The 14,919-nt window shown below is 41.0% G+C and overlaps 2 protein-coding genes across 3 annotated transcripts; one reads left to right on the top strand and one right to left on the bottom strand.

Annotated features, from left to right (window-relative positions):
- The first annotated feature begins 96 nt into the window (after positions 1 to 96).
- Positions 97 to 5,484, top strand: kcnk12l (potassium channel, subfamily K, member 12 like). 2 transcript variants are annotated; one of them, XM_088088726.1, is made up of 4 exons: positions 97 to 995; positions 2,422 to 3,240; positions 3,498 to 4,068; positions 4,199 to 5,484. In XM_088088726.1, the coding sequence occupies exons 3-4, from the start codon at positions 3,720 to 3,722 to the stop codon at positions 5,203 to 5,205; spliced, it is 1,356 nt and encodes a 451-aa protein (XP_087944852.1). In that variant the 5' UTR covers positions 97 to 995; positions 2,422 to 3,240; positions 3,498 to 3,719; the 3' UTR covers positions 5,206 to 5,484. The 2 variants fall into 2 exon arrangements, with proteins under 2 accessions (XP_087944852.1, XP_087944851.1); XM_088088725.1 differs by having other exon boundaries at positions 2,422 to 4,068.
- A 1,240-nt stretch (positions 5,485 to 6,724) lies between these two features.
- ppm1nb (protein phosphatase, Mg2+/Mn2+ dependent, 1Nb (putative)) lies at positions 6,725 to 14,151 on the bottom strand. Its single transcript, XM_042499231.2, has 6 exons — positions 13,391 to 14,151; positions 12,556 to 13,127; positions 9,736 to 9,853; positions 8,172 to 8,286; positions 8,020 to 8,083; positions 6,725 to 7,910 (listed from the first exon to the last, which is right to left on the bottom strand). Exons 1-6 carry the CDS (start codon positions 13,794 to 13,796, stop codon positions 7,893 to 7,895), a joined length of 1,293 nt encoding a protein of 430 aa, XP_042355165.1. The 5' UTR covers positions 13,797 to 14,151; the 3' UTR covers positions 6,725 to 7,892.
- Between the last annotated feature and the right edge of the window lie 768 nt (positions 14,152 to 14,919).

The following is a 14,919-nucleotide window of genomic DNA, read 5'->3' as shown; positions in this document are numbered from 1 at the left end:
CTGGGAAATGTTTAGCCATGCTGGCTGCACTGCTAAAATATCTCTAAACTGTTGGACAGGTTTGACCCAAAATTCATGATAAATGGTGGCCAACAGGGGCTAATATGCTGCAACTTAAGAAAACTCATGCAATTTGACAAAACAGAAGCAAATTAATAAAACATCTTCATCAATTTGAAGACAAATGCGCGGCATTTGGAGAACACGTCGTAAGCACCATAACACGTTAGGAAAACGTGCAACAATATATCACAACATTATAGAGGAGTTTGGAGAGGACACTTAACAGTGATGCGCACATCCGGACGCGCTTGTTTTGGCTGCAGTTTGTGACTGAATGAGCTGAAATATAAGTGTTTGTCCGTTAACTGCAGTCAAGCCAGCCTCCACTCCGAAAAAGACGGTCAATCAGACACCACCTTGTTCAGTCGCTTGTATATTTATTACCGGCATTGCTGCAAGAGCGTGCAAAAGCTGACTTCAAAATAAAAGCTCTGTTCCAGTGAATCGCATTCATTCATCAAGTCAGACAGTCTGTGATATATAACATATTAAATAAATACAATTACAAATTATGGCTGGACGATTAATTTCATTTTGATTTTCATTTCGATTACGATTTTGGCTTTCCTCGATTTTCAGATTTTTCGATTTTTCCCGTATTTTATTTTTTAAACGAAGCGCACCCTTTCCTCGTGCTCCTAAGTCCAACTAGAAGTTTCAGCACGGGCTAAAAACAGCCACAGCACACTGCCGTTGCGGCGAGAGCAGCAGACGTGTGGCGTGAAACGCGGCTGTGTGATGTGTGAACAGTTGAGGCTGTTGGTGAGAGAATAAATGCTCTGAAAGAACAACTCTGAAAGATCAACTAAGTTAGCTTCCCACTGGAAACTAATCAGGCTTCCTTAAGGTGGACTGTTAAGGTGGACACGCTTTTCCTATTGTAGTGACGCTCCCAGCTGCTTCTAAACAGATAATGAGGAAATGTCTGTCTGGTGAGTCTCTCCTGAGTTAGTGAAACAATCATTGATCCCAATTCACACTTATTTTGCTGTTATTGATACAGTAACTGTTATATTGTTGAATTATATTAGTTGGGTTAGGTTTTATTATAATGTAAATATGAACAAACTACAGTAATGTGCAATGTGTTACCCAGTCGTGACTGCACCACGAAGCTTTCATTGTTTTTCAGTTAATGTTCAATAACTGCATGATGTTCTAAAGGCCAGTGAATAATCCTGTTAAATAATTGTTATTTATCAATCAAAACAATTGTGATTATTATTTTTGCCACAATGGAGTAGCTCTATTACAAATAAATATAGGAATGACTCAATAAATAAATAGATAAAATAAATAAATACACATGTGCAAAATAATACCACAAGAAACAAAAAAGATAAATGACTGAATATAACAAAATCAGTAATAATAGATACTACATAAAAAAATAATACAACATAATAACTTCTGCCTGAAAAAACATTCTGGTCTGGTATTTATTGTTAGTTAGAACAATGATCAACATAAAGGCATATTTTTTTGTCTGAAATGCAGTTTTCAGGCAGTAGTTATGTTGTATTATTATCTTAATGTATTATTTAATATTACCTATGTCAATCCATTTTGATGTATTGTTTATCAGAATAATAAGTAATATTGCAAAACAACATTTATCATTTGTACTTGTATCCATTTAAAGACCAGTGAGAGTTGTATACCATTTTAGACTGTTAGCCAAATTTTCAGATTTTTTAAATTTTATATTTCCAAATTTGAATGAATGCTCTTTATTTATCCTTTCTGCAACTAACAGCTTGACAGGAACTCTCTGGTTGAAATTTGCATCTTTTTCTCTCAGTACTGGTTATTTGTTGTAGTGACAGCTGTTTTTGTCCTCCCGAGGCTGAAGATTGATGACATTTGATGTTTTTACAGTTTTGCATAATTGAAAACTTTAAGATATTTGATTATAATTTCCACCTTTATACAACCGATCAGACAAAACAATCAGTTTAACAAATTGCAGATTGAGACAGTTGAGGTATTAACTGCACTGTAACACACATAAACCAATGAGTAAAGTAATACTGAAGGCCTGTATATATTTTAATTAACTGCACATTAAGATTTGTTAGGAGTACTTGAAAGGCAGAAGGGAAATGTATATTACATTATTATTTTTGTGCCAATGTTATGCTTAAATCCTGCTTTATATGTTTTCTTTGTGTTTAGTTATTAAATCTAATCAAATTTATCACTGTAACTGAATTATTCCACAAGAGATTTAACAGATATTAGCACTTACTGATGTACTCCTTCAGTTACAAAAATATCATGTAAAAGTGATAGATACGCAGTATCATCCTACAAAGATCGTAATATTATTCAAACTCTAAAGTTCAACACCTGATGCAGGGCTGACTGACTGGTGAGATGAAGGCAGATGTGCTCTCTGTCTTCCACACCTGCCTGCTTCTGTCATTCAGCCATCAGACGGCAGGCGGAGGGAACCCCTGCCCTTACCTGCAGCACCAGACGAGATTAAAGGGATGAACAGACAGAGAAACTGAAAGTCATGCTCGACAAATCCTCCCACACAGTCTGCAGCAACAACAAAAAGCCCTCTGACAGGAGCTGGAAGCTGCACAGTACAACCTCAGTCTGATGTGCCGGCTACTGAGCAAATCCCACCGGAGCGGCGTAGAGTTAAGTGCCTTGCAAAAGGGTGCCTCTGTAGTGGTAAAGGGGGAAAGCCATGCTCTTCGATTTTACTCAATTAGATTAATACATGGCACATCTTTAATGTTTAGGCCACTGTTAAACATTAGTTTCAGTAGCAGAGTAAAATTAAGATTAATGCTGCTTCAATCAGAGCCCAGGTCCTCTGTGGATAAATGCAACTGAGTGATAAATGACCAATTATATCGAGCAAATCTTTGGTCACTTGTTGCTCTTTGATTTATATTGAGGTGTACTGAAGGCTTGAAAAAGAGGAATAGTGTTTAGAGATGACTGCTTCACCCATCAGGGTGTGCTCAAAGATGGAGGGGGTGGGCAGGGGATGATGATGTCAGTGTGTGACAGATGAAACATCAGACAGCCTCTCAGTTTGCAAAAAAAAAAAAAAAAAAAAAACGAGGCTCCCTCTCGGTGGTCATTGTTCAGCAGATCCATGGAACGAGCACAGCAGAGCGGCAGCGCTCAGGGAACGGACGCTACTGTCAACAAGACCAGGTACTACGTGTATTTTTTCTACTTTAAACTTTAACGACTAAGTTAATTAGAGGATTACAAATCATAAACTAGCACTGACTAAAATTTCTTCATGAATTTAAGTTTTTCTTAAATACATATTTAACCATAATGTGGCATGTTTTCAGTCAGATATTTGAAGTTAAAATAATTTTGTGTTAATAAAGGGGGCAAGAAACAATTAAATATTTACATGGCAGTTACTACTAATATATATGTCTTTTTTTGTTTTCTTACAGGCTATATTCTCTTCAAATGCATACGTTTGCTCCTAAATGATTAAAGCAGCAGAGTAACCTCCCCAAAGAGTGCAGTTTTACAGCCTAATGTTCTGCTGTGTTTGGCTCTATATAGCCAGTGCATGCATGTTGTGTGGCGGGTGATGCTGTGAGTGTGTGACTGGCAGCACTGGCCGAGGCGGTGCATGTTGGTGTGTCTGTGCTGCTGCTGCTGCTGCTCTCATGGCTCAGAGGAGAGCTGCCGGCGGCTGCTGCTGCTGCCCCAGGGCGCCCATGAATGAAGACAACGCCCGTTTCTGCCTGCTGGCCGGGCTCATCCTGCTCTACCTGTTGTGCGGGGCCGCCATCTTCTCAGCCCTGGAATACCCCTTTGAGCTGCGTGCCCGTCGCCTCTGGAAACAGCAGCTTGACAACTTCACCCAAAGGTACAGGGTCAACCTGGGTGCCCTGCACACTCTGCTGCGTCAGTACGAGGAGGCAAATGGAGCAGGGATCAGAGTAGACGCGCTGAGGCCCCGCTGGGACTTTTCTGGAGCGTTCTACTTTGTCGGCACAGTCGTGTCCACTATTGGTAAGCCATGAAGCTTTTTTGCTTTCTGAAAATGCTAATGCGAAAGTTTTTAAAGTATCTTTATGCAATACCAATTCCAAAATTGTTCATCAACTTTGACCTTTTAACCTTTCATTTTCTGTGTCTCCAGGTTTTGGCATGACCACACCAGCGACCATAGCTGGAAAAATATTCCTTATTTTCTACGGACTCATCGGCTGTGCGGCCACCATCCTCTTCTTTAACCTCTTCCTGGAGAGGATCATCACCATGTTAGCTTACATCATGCGCTGGTGTCATGAGCGTCGGCTAAGGTGTGCTGGAGTCGGGGTGGTGTCGAGCAGGGAGGAGTCGTCCGGTGAGGAGGACAGCCTTGAAGGCTGGAAACCATCAGTCTATTACGTGATGCTGATCCTGGGTGTGGCGTCGGTTGTGATCGCCTGCAGCGCCTCCACCCTGTACAGCTCCATGGAGAACTGGAGCTACGTGGACTCCCTCTACTTCTGTTTTGTGGCCTTCAGCACCATCGGCTTCGGGGACCTGGTGAGCAGTCAGAGACAGCACTACGAGTCTCAGGAGGCGTACCGGCTTGGGAACTGCCTTTTCATCTTAATGGGGGTGTGTTGTATCTACTCACTCTTCAATGTCATTTCGATTATCATCAAGCAAACTCTGACATGGATCGTGAGTAAGCTGGTCTGTTCGGGGCACCGTCAGCCCTGCTCCTGCTCTAGACCTGGCTGCCGGTGGCTGTGCTGCCCCTGCCTCCAGAAAAAAAATCGCAACCGCCTGCGTCCGCCTGCACACCTCAGACAAAAACGCTTAAAACGCAACACCGTGCAGCCCATTTCATCCCACTGCCCTGCAGGAAAACACCGCTACAGGGACGGCTCCATGGAGACAGTGTGTGACAGTGAGACGGATGCAGGTGCAGTGGCTGATGGGGTGCGTGTGGGCCGCCGTCTGTCAGGAGAGATGATCTCTGTCAATGAGTTCATGGTGTCCAATAAAGTATCTCTGGCATTGCTGCAGAAGCAGCTGAGCGAAACAGCTCATCAGGGCCCGCGGCAGAGCTACCATCAGAATGGATTCTCTGGTGGTGTTGGGGCCTTGGCCATCATGAATAATCGCCTACAGGAAACCAGTGTGGATAGGTAGCACCACTGTGATGTCATTTTTGTGTGCATTCTCTCTATTTGAGCCCAAATCCTTACAGTGATTTAGAAAAAGTCAATAATTTATCCTCTCAGCATGACAAATTTTGAGGATCATTTCCCTCTAATTAGCATCTGTTCAGCGCCTCTCTGAGCTTTTTCAGTGAGTCTATGCAGATAATAGCAGACCTCCAGCATGGATTCTGCACATCAAATAATTGATTACATTTTGTTCTGTGTTGAGGAAGAGAGCCAAAAGATGAGTAAAATTTAAAGAATCCAGCATCACTGTGAAGAGGGGTCTGATGTCCTGAAGTGATTGGCTCATTCAAAAGCAATCAGATGAAAGAAGCAGTGAAGGACCACTTAAAGGGGACTGCTGATTTAAGAGTGCCGCACATGTCCCCTGAGCTCCTCAATAAATGCGGTTGTATGTGAGGTGGTAGTTAGTGTTAGTGAACATGCAAACACAATATCTCCTCTTAGAAAACGAGCAATTGTGATTTGTATTTAAACAGAGCTTCTCAAACGCACTTCAGGAGCTCACAAGCACAGAGAACGAGACGTTTTAATTTGTTGATTGCTCACAAGTCGCCCATCTTGTTTCATCAATGCATGTCATTGATATTCACAGTAATCACGACAGAGCGCTGAGATTTAGGGTTTTCAGTGGAGCACATCTAATCAAACGTGGCCTGTAGAGGACGTCCTTATGTCAGTAAGAGCTGCACAGATAGTCGCAGGATCACATCAACAGAGCGGAGAGCAAGATTCAGGCTCCTCGGCTAGCTGGAGGAGATCCTTTACTATGCAAGAAAACCCATGTTATTCCCTTATGTGTCGATGTGTATCATGCACAGGCGAGGAAAAAAGCTTCCTTCTAAGAGACAAAATCGTCAGTTTTCCACTATTGGCCAAGCTTGAAAAAAATAGTGTCTTAGTAAAATCTTGTGGGTAAAAAAACAGGGGTTTCATAGTGCGGTGTGGTGTGGAGGGGGTTTGGAGTGATTACCAAGGGCCCAATGGGAAGTGGGGGGCATTGAAAATAATGGAATCACAAATTTGGTTTTGTGTTCCATTTCTTTTTTTTATATGCCTAGGCAATTAGTGCCATACCTAATTAAAAGTGGCTGAATAAATCAGTGAAAAGAGTGACCTTTGAATACAAAATAGTGGAAGCTATTTTAGGTCCCTAGAACCCTTTAAGGGTAATGATTTATGATTTAGTCTGCTCCTGCACTACAGTTTGTCTCTAAATACAGCTAGACCCGAATGAGTGACTGCTAATGCAGCTGGAGCACCAACAAATACAATTCTATCTTTAGGGAAACCAGGGTTTCAAAAGAAAGAAAAGGCAATAAAAAGAAAGGAAAAAAACAAACTGAGTTTCAAAAAAATGTGAAAGATGTGTTACAGAGACATGGAACAAGAGAGGAAGGGCAGGGGGCCCACAGAGGCTAACTCTGCATAGGGCCCAGGATTTATTTCTACACCCCTGGTAAAAAAAGAAAAAATGCAAGTCATCAATTAAACAATTTTTTATTTAGGTTTAAAATAATTAGGACTCATAACATGTAATGTCTACACACAGGAATTTGCTTACTGTAATAATATAACAATGCAGTATATGATGCAGGTAAAATGACCCATCCTGAAGCTGACCCGTTCTGATGCTGTTTGTTTTATCAACTATATAAAAGGTAAATAAGGCAGCACTGTACATATCATCAAACGTATGGAAAAAACACATTTCACATACACTATATTGAAGAAAGTGTTAAGAAAAATGTTTTTATTATTATTATTATGTATTATTACTGTAGAATTTATTCATGTATTTATCTATTTTTAATTGGTCAGTAAAAAACAATTTTAGGGCATTTGGCCAAAAATAATAATTTTGCCTAATAACACATAATATCACTCCAGCCAAGTGAATCTTATTCTACATGTTTAAAGTAAACAAAAACTTGTAGATGTAAACACCTCTTCAAAAAGAGTTTTGGTAATGTGTGAAATGTATTTTTTCTTTGTGTCTGTTTAATTAATAGAATTAAACTTTTAATTAGTGTTCATTTATTTGCCTGTCTTGTTCGACCACTAGGGAAAAAAGCTAAATTTGTGCATTCCCAACAGCTGCCCATCCGCTAGCACTGTTAGCACTCCTTGTAGAAACAAACAGGTATATGCTAGCAGCATGCTAGCTTTTGGCTAACACAAACACATTTTTCCTTTCTCGTGAGGAAAGGCAAACTTAAAAATTATTATATCTGCTCTTAAAACATCTTTAAAATACAACTCTACATACTTATGTTTCTTATTTTATCCAGTGAAAATGTACAATTTCACAGCTGGTTGTTATTCAGTTTAACAGACTGACATTTGAAATGATCATCTGTATTTTCTGTTCACTGAATATGAGGCAGAGGTTTGTTGCTGGATCAGTGTCTCTGAGTAAGTTTTACAAAATGTCCTTCTTGTATAAATATAAAATGTATCAGGCTTTAGTAGACCTATTTTTGCATTGTATTTGTTTAGACGAGATGCTGCTTGCTAGTATGATGTAAACAAACAACACTGTCTGTTCATCTCCCTTTTTGTCAAAGTGCACACATGAAGAAAACAATTTTAATATTGACATTTATTACAGTCCCTCCACGGATCCTTGCAGACAAAATCCAGCCAGGCTTCTCAGGACCCTCCCATGCCCTGGACACACAGGTAATACAGACAATAATGATGAATACACTTTGCTTGGTGGAGGATATAACACGTCTTCTAATGATTCGAATTAGACAAATGTGTCGTTTGTACTCACGTTTGGTAGAGTGGGCTTGTGTGTCTCTCTTTGTTGATAGTAAGCAGAAATAATGCAGTTCCTTCTGCAACACACAGAAGTAACATGGTGTCATTTTCCAATTTGGGTTACTTGCACAAACACACATATGTAACTCATTTTGAGTGTCTTACTTGCTCTGTATGCCTCCACCTGGTGGTAATCCTGGGATGACCGTGGATGCGAGGACCGTGAGGACAGACAGCAGGTCAGGTTCCTCCCCTCTGGCACATAGCTCTTCGTAAATCTCTGTCAGATATTAAAACAAAAACAGAAAAATGCATGTATTAGCACATTTGGAAAGGTACTGGTAATTCTTACATGCAGATTAAAGCATAAACTATACTTTTAATTAAAATGTCAGACTGTCAAACATTAAAAGCCAAAACCAGCAATGCATTATAAAAAAAGCTACAGTGTCAAGTCGTAGAAGTTGATCTTACTCAAAATAATATTTGAAACCGATTGCCTTGTAAAGGGAAGGTGAATACAACTACAAAGCTTAATGTGTTTATTGTATATCTAATTGTTACCTTAATTTTTTTAAAAAGAGCTGTATTTACTAAACCAAGTTAGTCTGACTTGCCTTGATCTAGACAAAGAGGATTTTGTCAGTGATTAAGTCAGGAGGTCTGCTAGTTCTGTTTTGTGAACATGTTTAAGAAAATACAGATATGACTGACTAGTTTGCAACCAGCAGAATACAGATATAGTGACTTACTGAAGATGGTAACTTGTCATTTTTGAGTTGCAACAACACAATATTAAGTAAATTTAACAAATTTGTAAGTGAACTCAACACTTGGATATAAAGTAAATATCAATTAAGATTAATAGTTATATATTTAGTTTTTTTTTTAAGTTAATTGGTTTTCTAATTTTAAAAAAATCAAGTAAAATCAACTTGTCAGGTTTCACAGTGTAGGTTATCTGCCAAAGGAGAAGGCACTTTGGTTTTTAGCAAGTGTTACTGAAACAGATTTAAATAGTAAAAATGTTAATTAATACTCATTTGATGTCCTACTGAGTATTTGCCACATCATGATGATATACTGTATGTGAGATTGAGTAACAGTGCCCGTGCTCATGGCAGTGAAGGCAAATGTCACCCAGTGCAGCAGAGCCTATATGGCAGAGTATGTCTGGAATAATCTATATCCAGCTTTGGCTACACAGACAAAACTTGTTAATGTAAGTGGGTTCAATTCACTTTTTGATTTGGATCTTTTAAAGGAATTGGCTGACAGCAAAAAAAAAAAAACATAGCTTATTAAAGCCTTATACTTGACATTCAAATTTAAGAACTGACAAAAGAAAGGCATTCATTTGCAGCAGAAGAAATGGTAGAGGCATGCTGTCCCCATAAAGCTGTCTGTCATCATAAACCAGGACAAGTACAAAGAGTTAAATCTTAATTTGCTGTTACTGAAAACCGTAAACTTCAGAAAATCAGAAGTGTCAGGACATTAAAGCCATAATAAAAACGAGGTCTAAAAGTGCTAATATTACAGCTGTTAGAGGTGTGCAATCTCCCCAAGGCTGTTTGTCCTCATAAACCAGTATAAGTACAGAAGAGTTTCATCTTAGCATCATGCAACTAAAAAAAAACCTAAAAGAAATCAGAAAAGTATTAGGACATTAAACCATGATAAATACAAGGCATTTAGAGTGCCCTGTGTGTCATTATTACCCACACACCTGCTACTTTGGACTCCAGCAGGTCCTCCAGCTCGGCCTCCTGGTGCAGCGCCTCAGCAGACAGCTGGGGGGCTCCAGGGAAGCACAGCAGGATGATGCTGATGTTGTCCAGGCTGCCCTGTGGAACGGAGCAGAGGTGAGTAGTGATGGTCGACCTTACAAATGTCAACATATGAAATGTTATTACATCCTGTGTGAACAATTTTTGAGATAGATCATTTTCACCTCAAAGTCACCTCACAGATGCGGTGGAGCGGGAAAATGTAAATGGAGTGTGGAAGAAGCTGTGACATTTTGAGGTCATTGTGCATGAAGCCTCGTTACATAACACGTTGACATGATGGACATGACAGCCAAACAGAGTGTGGCATGGATGCCTTTAGGTTCTGTGAACCTAGGTTTTATATAGGGGGATTTGTTTAGTAAGGGCATCCATGCATTAATTAAATTATGGGTACAATTTATTGCTAGAAAAGCTGTTCTGCAGAAAACTTTCAGTATTCTGGTGAAGCTAATTCTCTTATTCTACAGATTACTGTATAGTGAAAACCTTCCTTCATTAAACACCCTTAGATCTAGTATCTATGATATGAATGGAGCTGACTTGCAGTGGAATTATTATTCTCCTTCATTGGCCTAAAATGATTCTTTATGCATGAGGAGGGTATGATGAGCAATCCTATGTTCTTTAACATCAACCTTGAATCATCTCCAGAGTGGCTGAAATGAGCCCTCGCAGGAAACCAGAATAATCCCCAGCTAACCTGCTCTAACACCCCTACAGTCTATTTTAAGGTGGTCTGTCACACTATTATACAGAACCACGAACAGCAGCCTCAGTGTAAATGAGACGGAACCAAAGAGCTAGCAGGAGTCAGGCCTGCTTTTTTAGTCTGAATGTGTGCTATCACAGCCAAGGGCGCTGTTCTTTGGTTCACTTTTAGACCTTCAGTTTACCTCATCTACAGTATACAGAGGACTGGGAGAGTTACTTTGAAATGTATTGAGATAATAGTTTCTTTGAATTAGATGCTGAGTCCTTGGATGATGGCAGCATTTTCACAGCCAGAGGGCATAATTTGCACTGCACTGTGATGTTTCCCTCTTCCGCTCTCTATACAAAATAATGCTGAAATTTCCACCCAGCAGAAGGATTTTGTTACTAGAGGCCATGATAATGAATTGGCCACTGTTAACTCCAGAACAGAGTGGTGTTATGTGAGACTCGCGGGGTGTTGTAATGTGTGTGCATGTGCATGCTAATAGGCTATATAGTTCTTTATTTTAAAATGTATTTTATTTAAAAATGCAATTCTACCAAATATCCCCATTTTACAAAATGCATCTGGAATCTGATTATGTCTTTTTTTTTGCTTTAACTTTAACATAACAGTTATCCTTTTCTGTGTGTCAGACCCAAACGGAATTTGCAGATCTTTTTTTTTTTTGTGCGATTTTCAGCATAATTTCAGCATCTAGAATTAGGATCTACAGAATTTAGAAAACTGTCTGTTTACTTGTAATGTGATATACAATAACAATTTTAAAACAGGTTTGCTGGGGGGAGTATATAGAGCATTTTAGTTACATTCAGCACATAGCTTTACCGTTTGGTTCATTGTCACCACTCTCATTAGTGTAATTTTTAGATGTTACCTGCCCAGCACCAAATGGCTGACAAATAGCTAGAAGTTAGCACCTGGCTACTGGAAAGAAGTAAGTTATGCTGCTAAAGAGCCAGATGTTTTTCTCAGGAATTGTAAGCCAAACAGAGCTAAAAGCAGGGTTCCCACACATTTTCATGGACAGCATTTCAATACCTTTCCATGACTTTCATGGACTCATAGTAAATATTTTTCTTTGTCTTGCCCCACTTGCCCGGTGTTTTTCAATCAGATTCAAACTCTAATCAAATATAATTTCAGCTGGTGGACATACATGAAAGGAGAGACAGATTGCGGGGAAAAAATGAAGAAACGTATATGATGGTTTACCAAACGTTGGCATATTAGAGCTACGTTGTCAGGCATTGTCAGCTCCAGAAAATACATTCATATCATGTTACATTACGTGGATGGTTACTACATAGAAGATGACTCCAACAGTATCATTGCACACTACAAAACTGCATGACTTTTCCAAAACTTTCAATGATTTTTGCTCATTCCATTACTTTTCCAGGGCTGGAAAGTGTAATTGGGAAATTCCATGACTTTTCCAGGTTTTTCATGACAGTTGGAACCCTGTAATAGGAAAATGAATATTGTAGCACTGACTTTCTTTGGCTGACTGGAAAACAAACTGTATACACAAGAAAAGTAAGAGGATCCAGCACATTACCCTGTTGAACTCCACAGTCTTAGTTTACACTAATTACCCTCAAAATGTTCCATATGTCCCACTCGTCTAATCAAACCTGTTGGATAGAAAAGTTAGATATAAGAAATGTTGTGACTGGAATGTGCTTTTCAAAAGCCTGAGTGAAAGTCCTATTAACATTTAAATCTGATTGGTTTGATGTGTGTACTGTTAATTGAATAGAAAGTGTCCCCTAGTTAACCTCACAAAGCTGAGCTCTTTTCTTCCCTCTTTTCTTTCTCTGGTACCTTTCATCCAGCCAAACCAATTCAACTTAGTCACAGTTTAGGGGATTATGTTATTATATAAAATCCTCTGCCCATTAAAAATTATGTAACACAGTTTTACACTGAAATTGTGTTTTGTGTAATAATCAGCTAAAAGGACTTGCCAGTTAAACTACTGGAATGTAGAAATGCATAAAAGGGACAAAGAGGACATATATGAGCAGCAGGTTCTGACCTTATAGAGACAGAGGTCAATGACTTGGGTGCAGACATCTCTTAGGTCAGTGCAGACACGCAGCCGGTTGTGGATGAACGCACACAGCTCCTCGTTGCTGATGGTGTCCCACACACCGTCGCAGGCGAGCACCAGGAACTCATCACTTGGTGAGCGCTCCACCACACAAACCTCCGGCTCGGGTGACACCATCTGCTGGCTGGGCGTCCGGTTCTCTGCCCCCTTGTAGCTGAAGTCCCCCAGAGCACGGGACACTGCCAGGGAGCCGTTGATCCGTTGGATGGACACCGAGCCGCCTGCGCTCTCAATACGCTCTTTCTCCAGAGGGTTGTAAGGTTTGTGATCCTCAGTGGAGAAGCAAACCTGGCCGGACCGACACAGCATGGCCCTCGAGTCACCGCAGTTGGCAAAGTAGATGTAATACGGTGAGATGAGAGTGGCTACCACAGTGGTGCCACCTCTTTCCCAGCCTTCTCGACGTGCCACGGTATGCAGGTGCTTGTCTGTTTGCAGGAAGCCCTCGATGATGGCTCCCTTTACTCTTTCAGGATCGTCCTCTGGTCCCATCCCACCTGCGTGCACAAACAGACACAATGCTGAAATACTTTATTTTCTAAATCCAGCATCCTATAAAAAATCATACTTGCATAGAATAGGTCAATTTTTTGCAAAATTCAATGAGACATAATAATGGAGAGAAAGAATTGAGCCTTTTCTCAAGGAAAAGATCAGAATATCTTAGCTGAGCATCATTACAGTGAACGATAACAACACTCCACACCGCTGACTGAATCTTTTATTTTCATTCATGCATTTTCAGTTGCGTGTCCTTCACCTGTGGCAAGCATCTGACCCAGAAGATGCTGTGAGCAGTACTGTGCCACCATGCTCCCTGCATGACCATCAAACACAGCGAAGAAGCTCCAGTCAGCCAGCTCTCCCCCCAGCTGTGGCACGCAGTTGTGGAAGTCCTCCATGTTGGCCCTCCAGCCCTGCATGCTTCCCAGGGCGTAAGTGAGGCCCCAGCGAGCACAGCCCTCCTCTGTCAGCTTGTCCAGAACCGGCCGGTCCAGGTAGGGGCTGGGGATTACCTCCTCTTTCTCCCCATCCCCTGGCTGCTCTCCCTCTGCTGCTCCTCCACGACCCCCTTTGAAGAAAGAGCTGACCCTCTTCTCTGTCTCTTTCACCAGCTGCCGCATAAACGCAGGCATCTCCACGCTGCCCTTCCTGGCGGTCCTCATGGCTCTGCTGCACAGTTGATGTGAGGGGATTCTTCTTTTATCCCTGCCTCTGTGTTTGTGGCTGGGACGGAGGGCTGAGCTGGGCCTGATGCTGGGCCTGTGCAGTGTCTGCGTAGCCCTGCTACTCCAGGGCTCAGAGCATGGCTGCCCGAGTTGATGGATGTTCTCAGTGCTGGCTGCTGCTCACCCCCCTCTCTCTGCTCATCTCCTTCCTCTCCTCTCTGGAGACCTCACTGATCAGCGCTCTCTCCTCCGCTCATCGTTCCTCTCCTTCTTGTTTTGGTCTCTCGTCTGTGCTGCTGTGATTTCAGCCTCTTTCTCGCTTTTTCATAGCTCTTCCCTCTTTCACCAGCTCTCCCCTTGTTATTTTCCCAGTCTCCGCTGTGATTGGCTGGCTATTTGTGTGCACCAATCCCTGCTCAGCTTGCATCTCCACTGTCATGTTTGTGCTCACCCTCTCTCACCGTCCTCCTATCTGCAGCTCTGCCCCTCCCACATGTTTGGTAATCTCAACCTTTGATCGGTGGGATTATAGGCTGCCTCTGCTGTGGATTACAGGACTGTCAGCCATTTAGCTCACAGTGTGGTAACTGACGGTGGAGAGCAAAGACACGGGGGAAAAAGGGTTTATTTTCAATATGCACACAGATGATCCCTTTAATTATTCACTGTTACATATTAAGGGTGACAGTATGTACTGTGCCTCTGCAGGGAATCATGACTGATCATCCACCAGTTAAAAACAGCAATCAGAGCTGCATTAATTCTTTAATTATGAGTCATGTTGGACTGTTTTTCTATCTGAATTGTCTGCAATGCTTATAGTGTCTGGACATTCTGTGCAGTATTTTACCATTGATTTTTGAAAATGATATTAGTATAGAATGTCGCTGTCTTTAGCCTGCCTGGTTGTACAAATGACCCCAGGAGAATTCCCTTTTGACTGATAGTTAGTTCTCTTTTAATTATTATTTTAGTGCTTGTGAATTGTATTTTGTCTCCTTTTGTGTCTTTCTCTGCAACTTTGTGTTTTCATTGCTGACTGTCTTGGCCAGGTCTCCCTGGAAAAAGAGATTCTTAATCTCAATGGGACCAACCTGGTTATATAATAGATTAAATAGCC

Source organism: Plectropomus leopardus, chromosome 15 (assembly GCF_026936395.1).
Source record: "Plectropomus leopardus strain MGB_pleo_1.0 chromosome 15, ASM2693639v1, whole genome shotgun sequence".
NCBI lineage: Eukaryota > Metazoa > Chordata > Actinopteri > Perciformes > Serranidae > Plectropomus > Plectropomus leopardus.
This window is presented reverse-complemented; position numbering and strand designations above follow the sequence as displayed.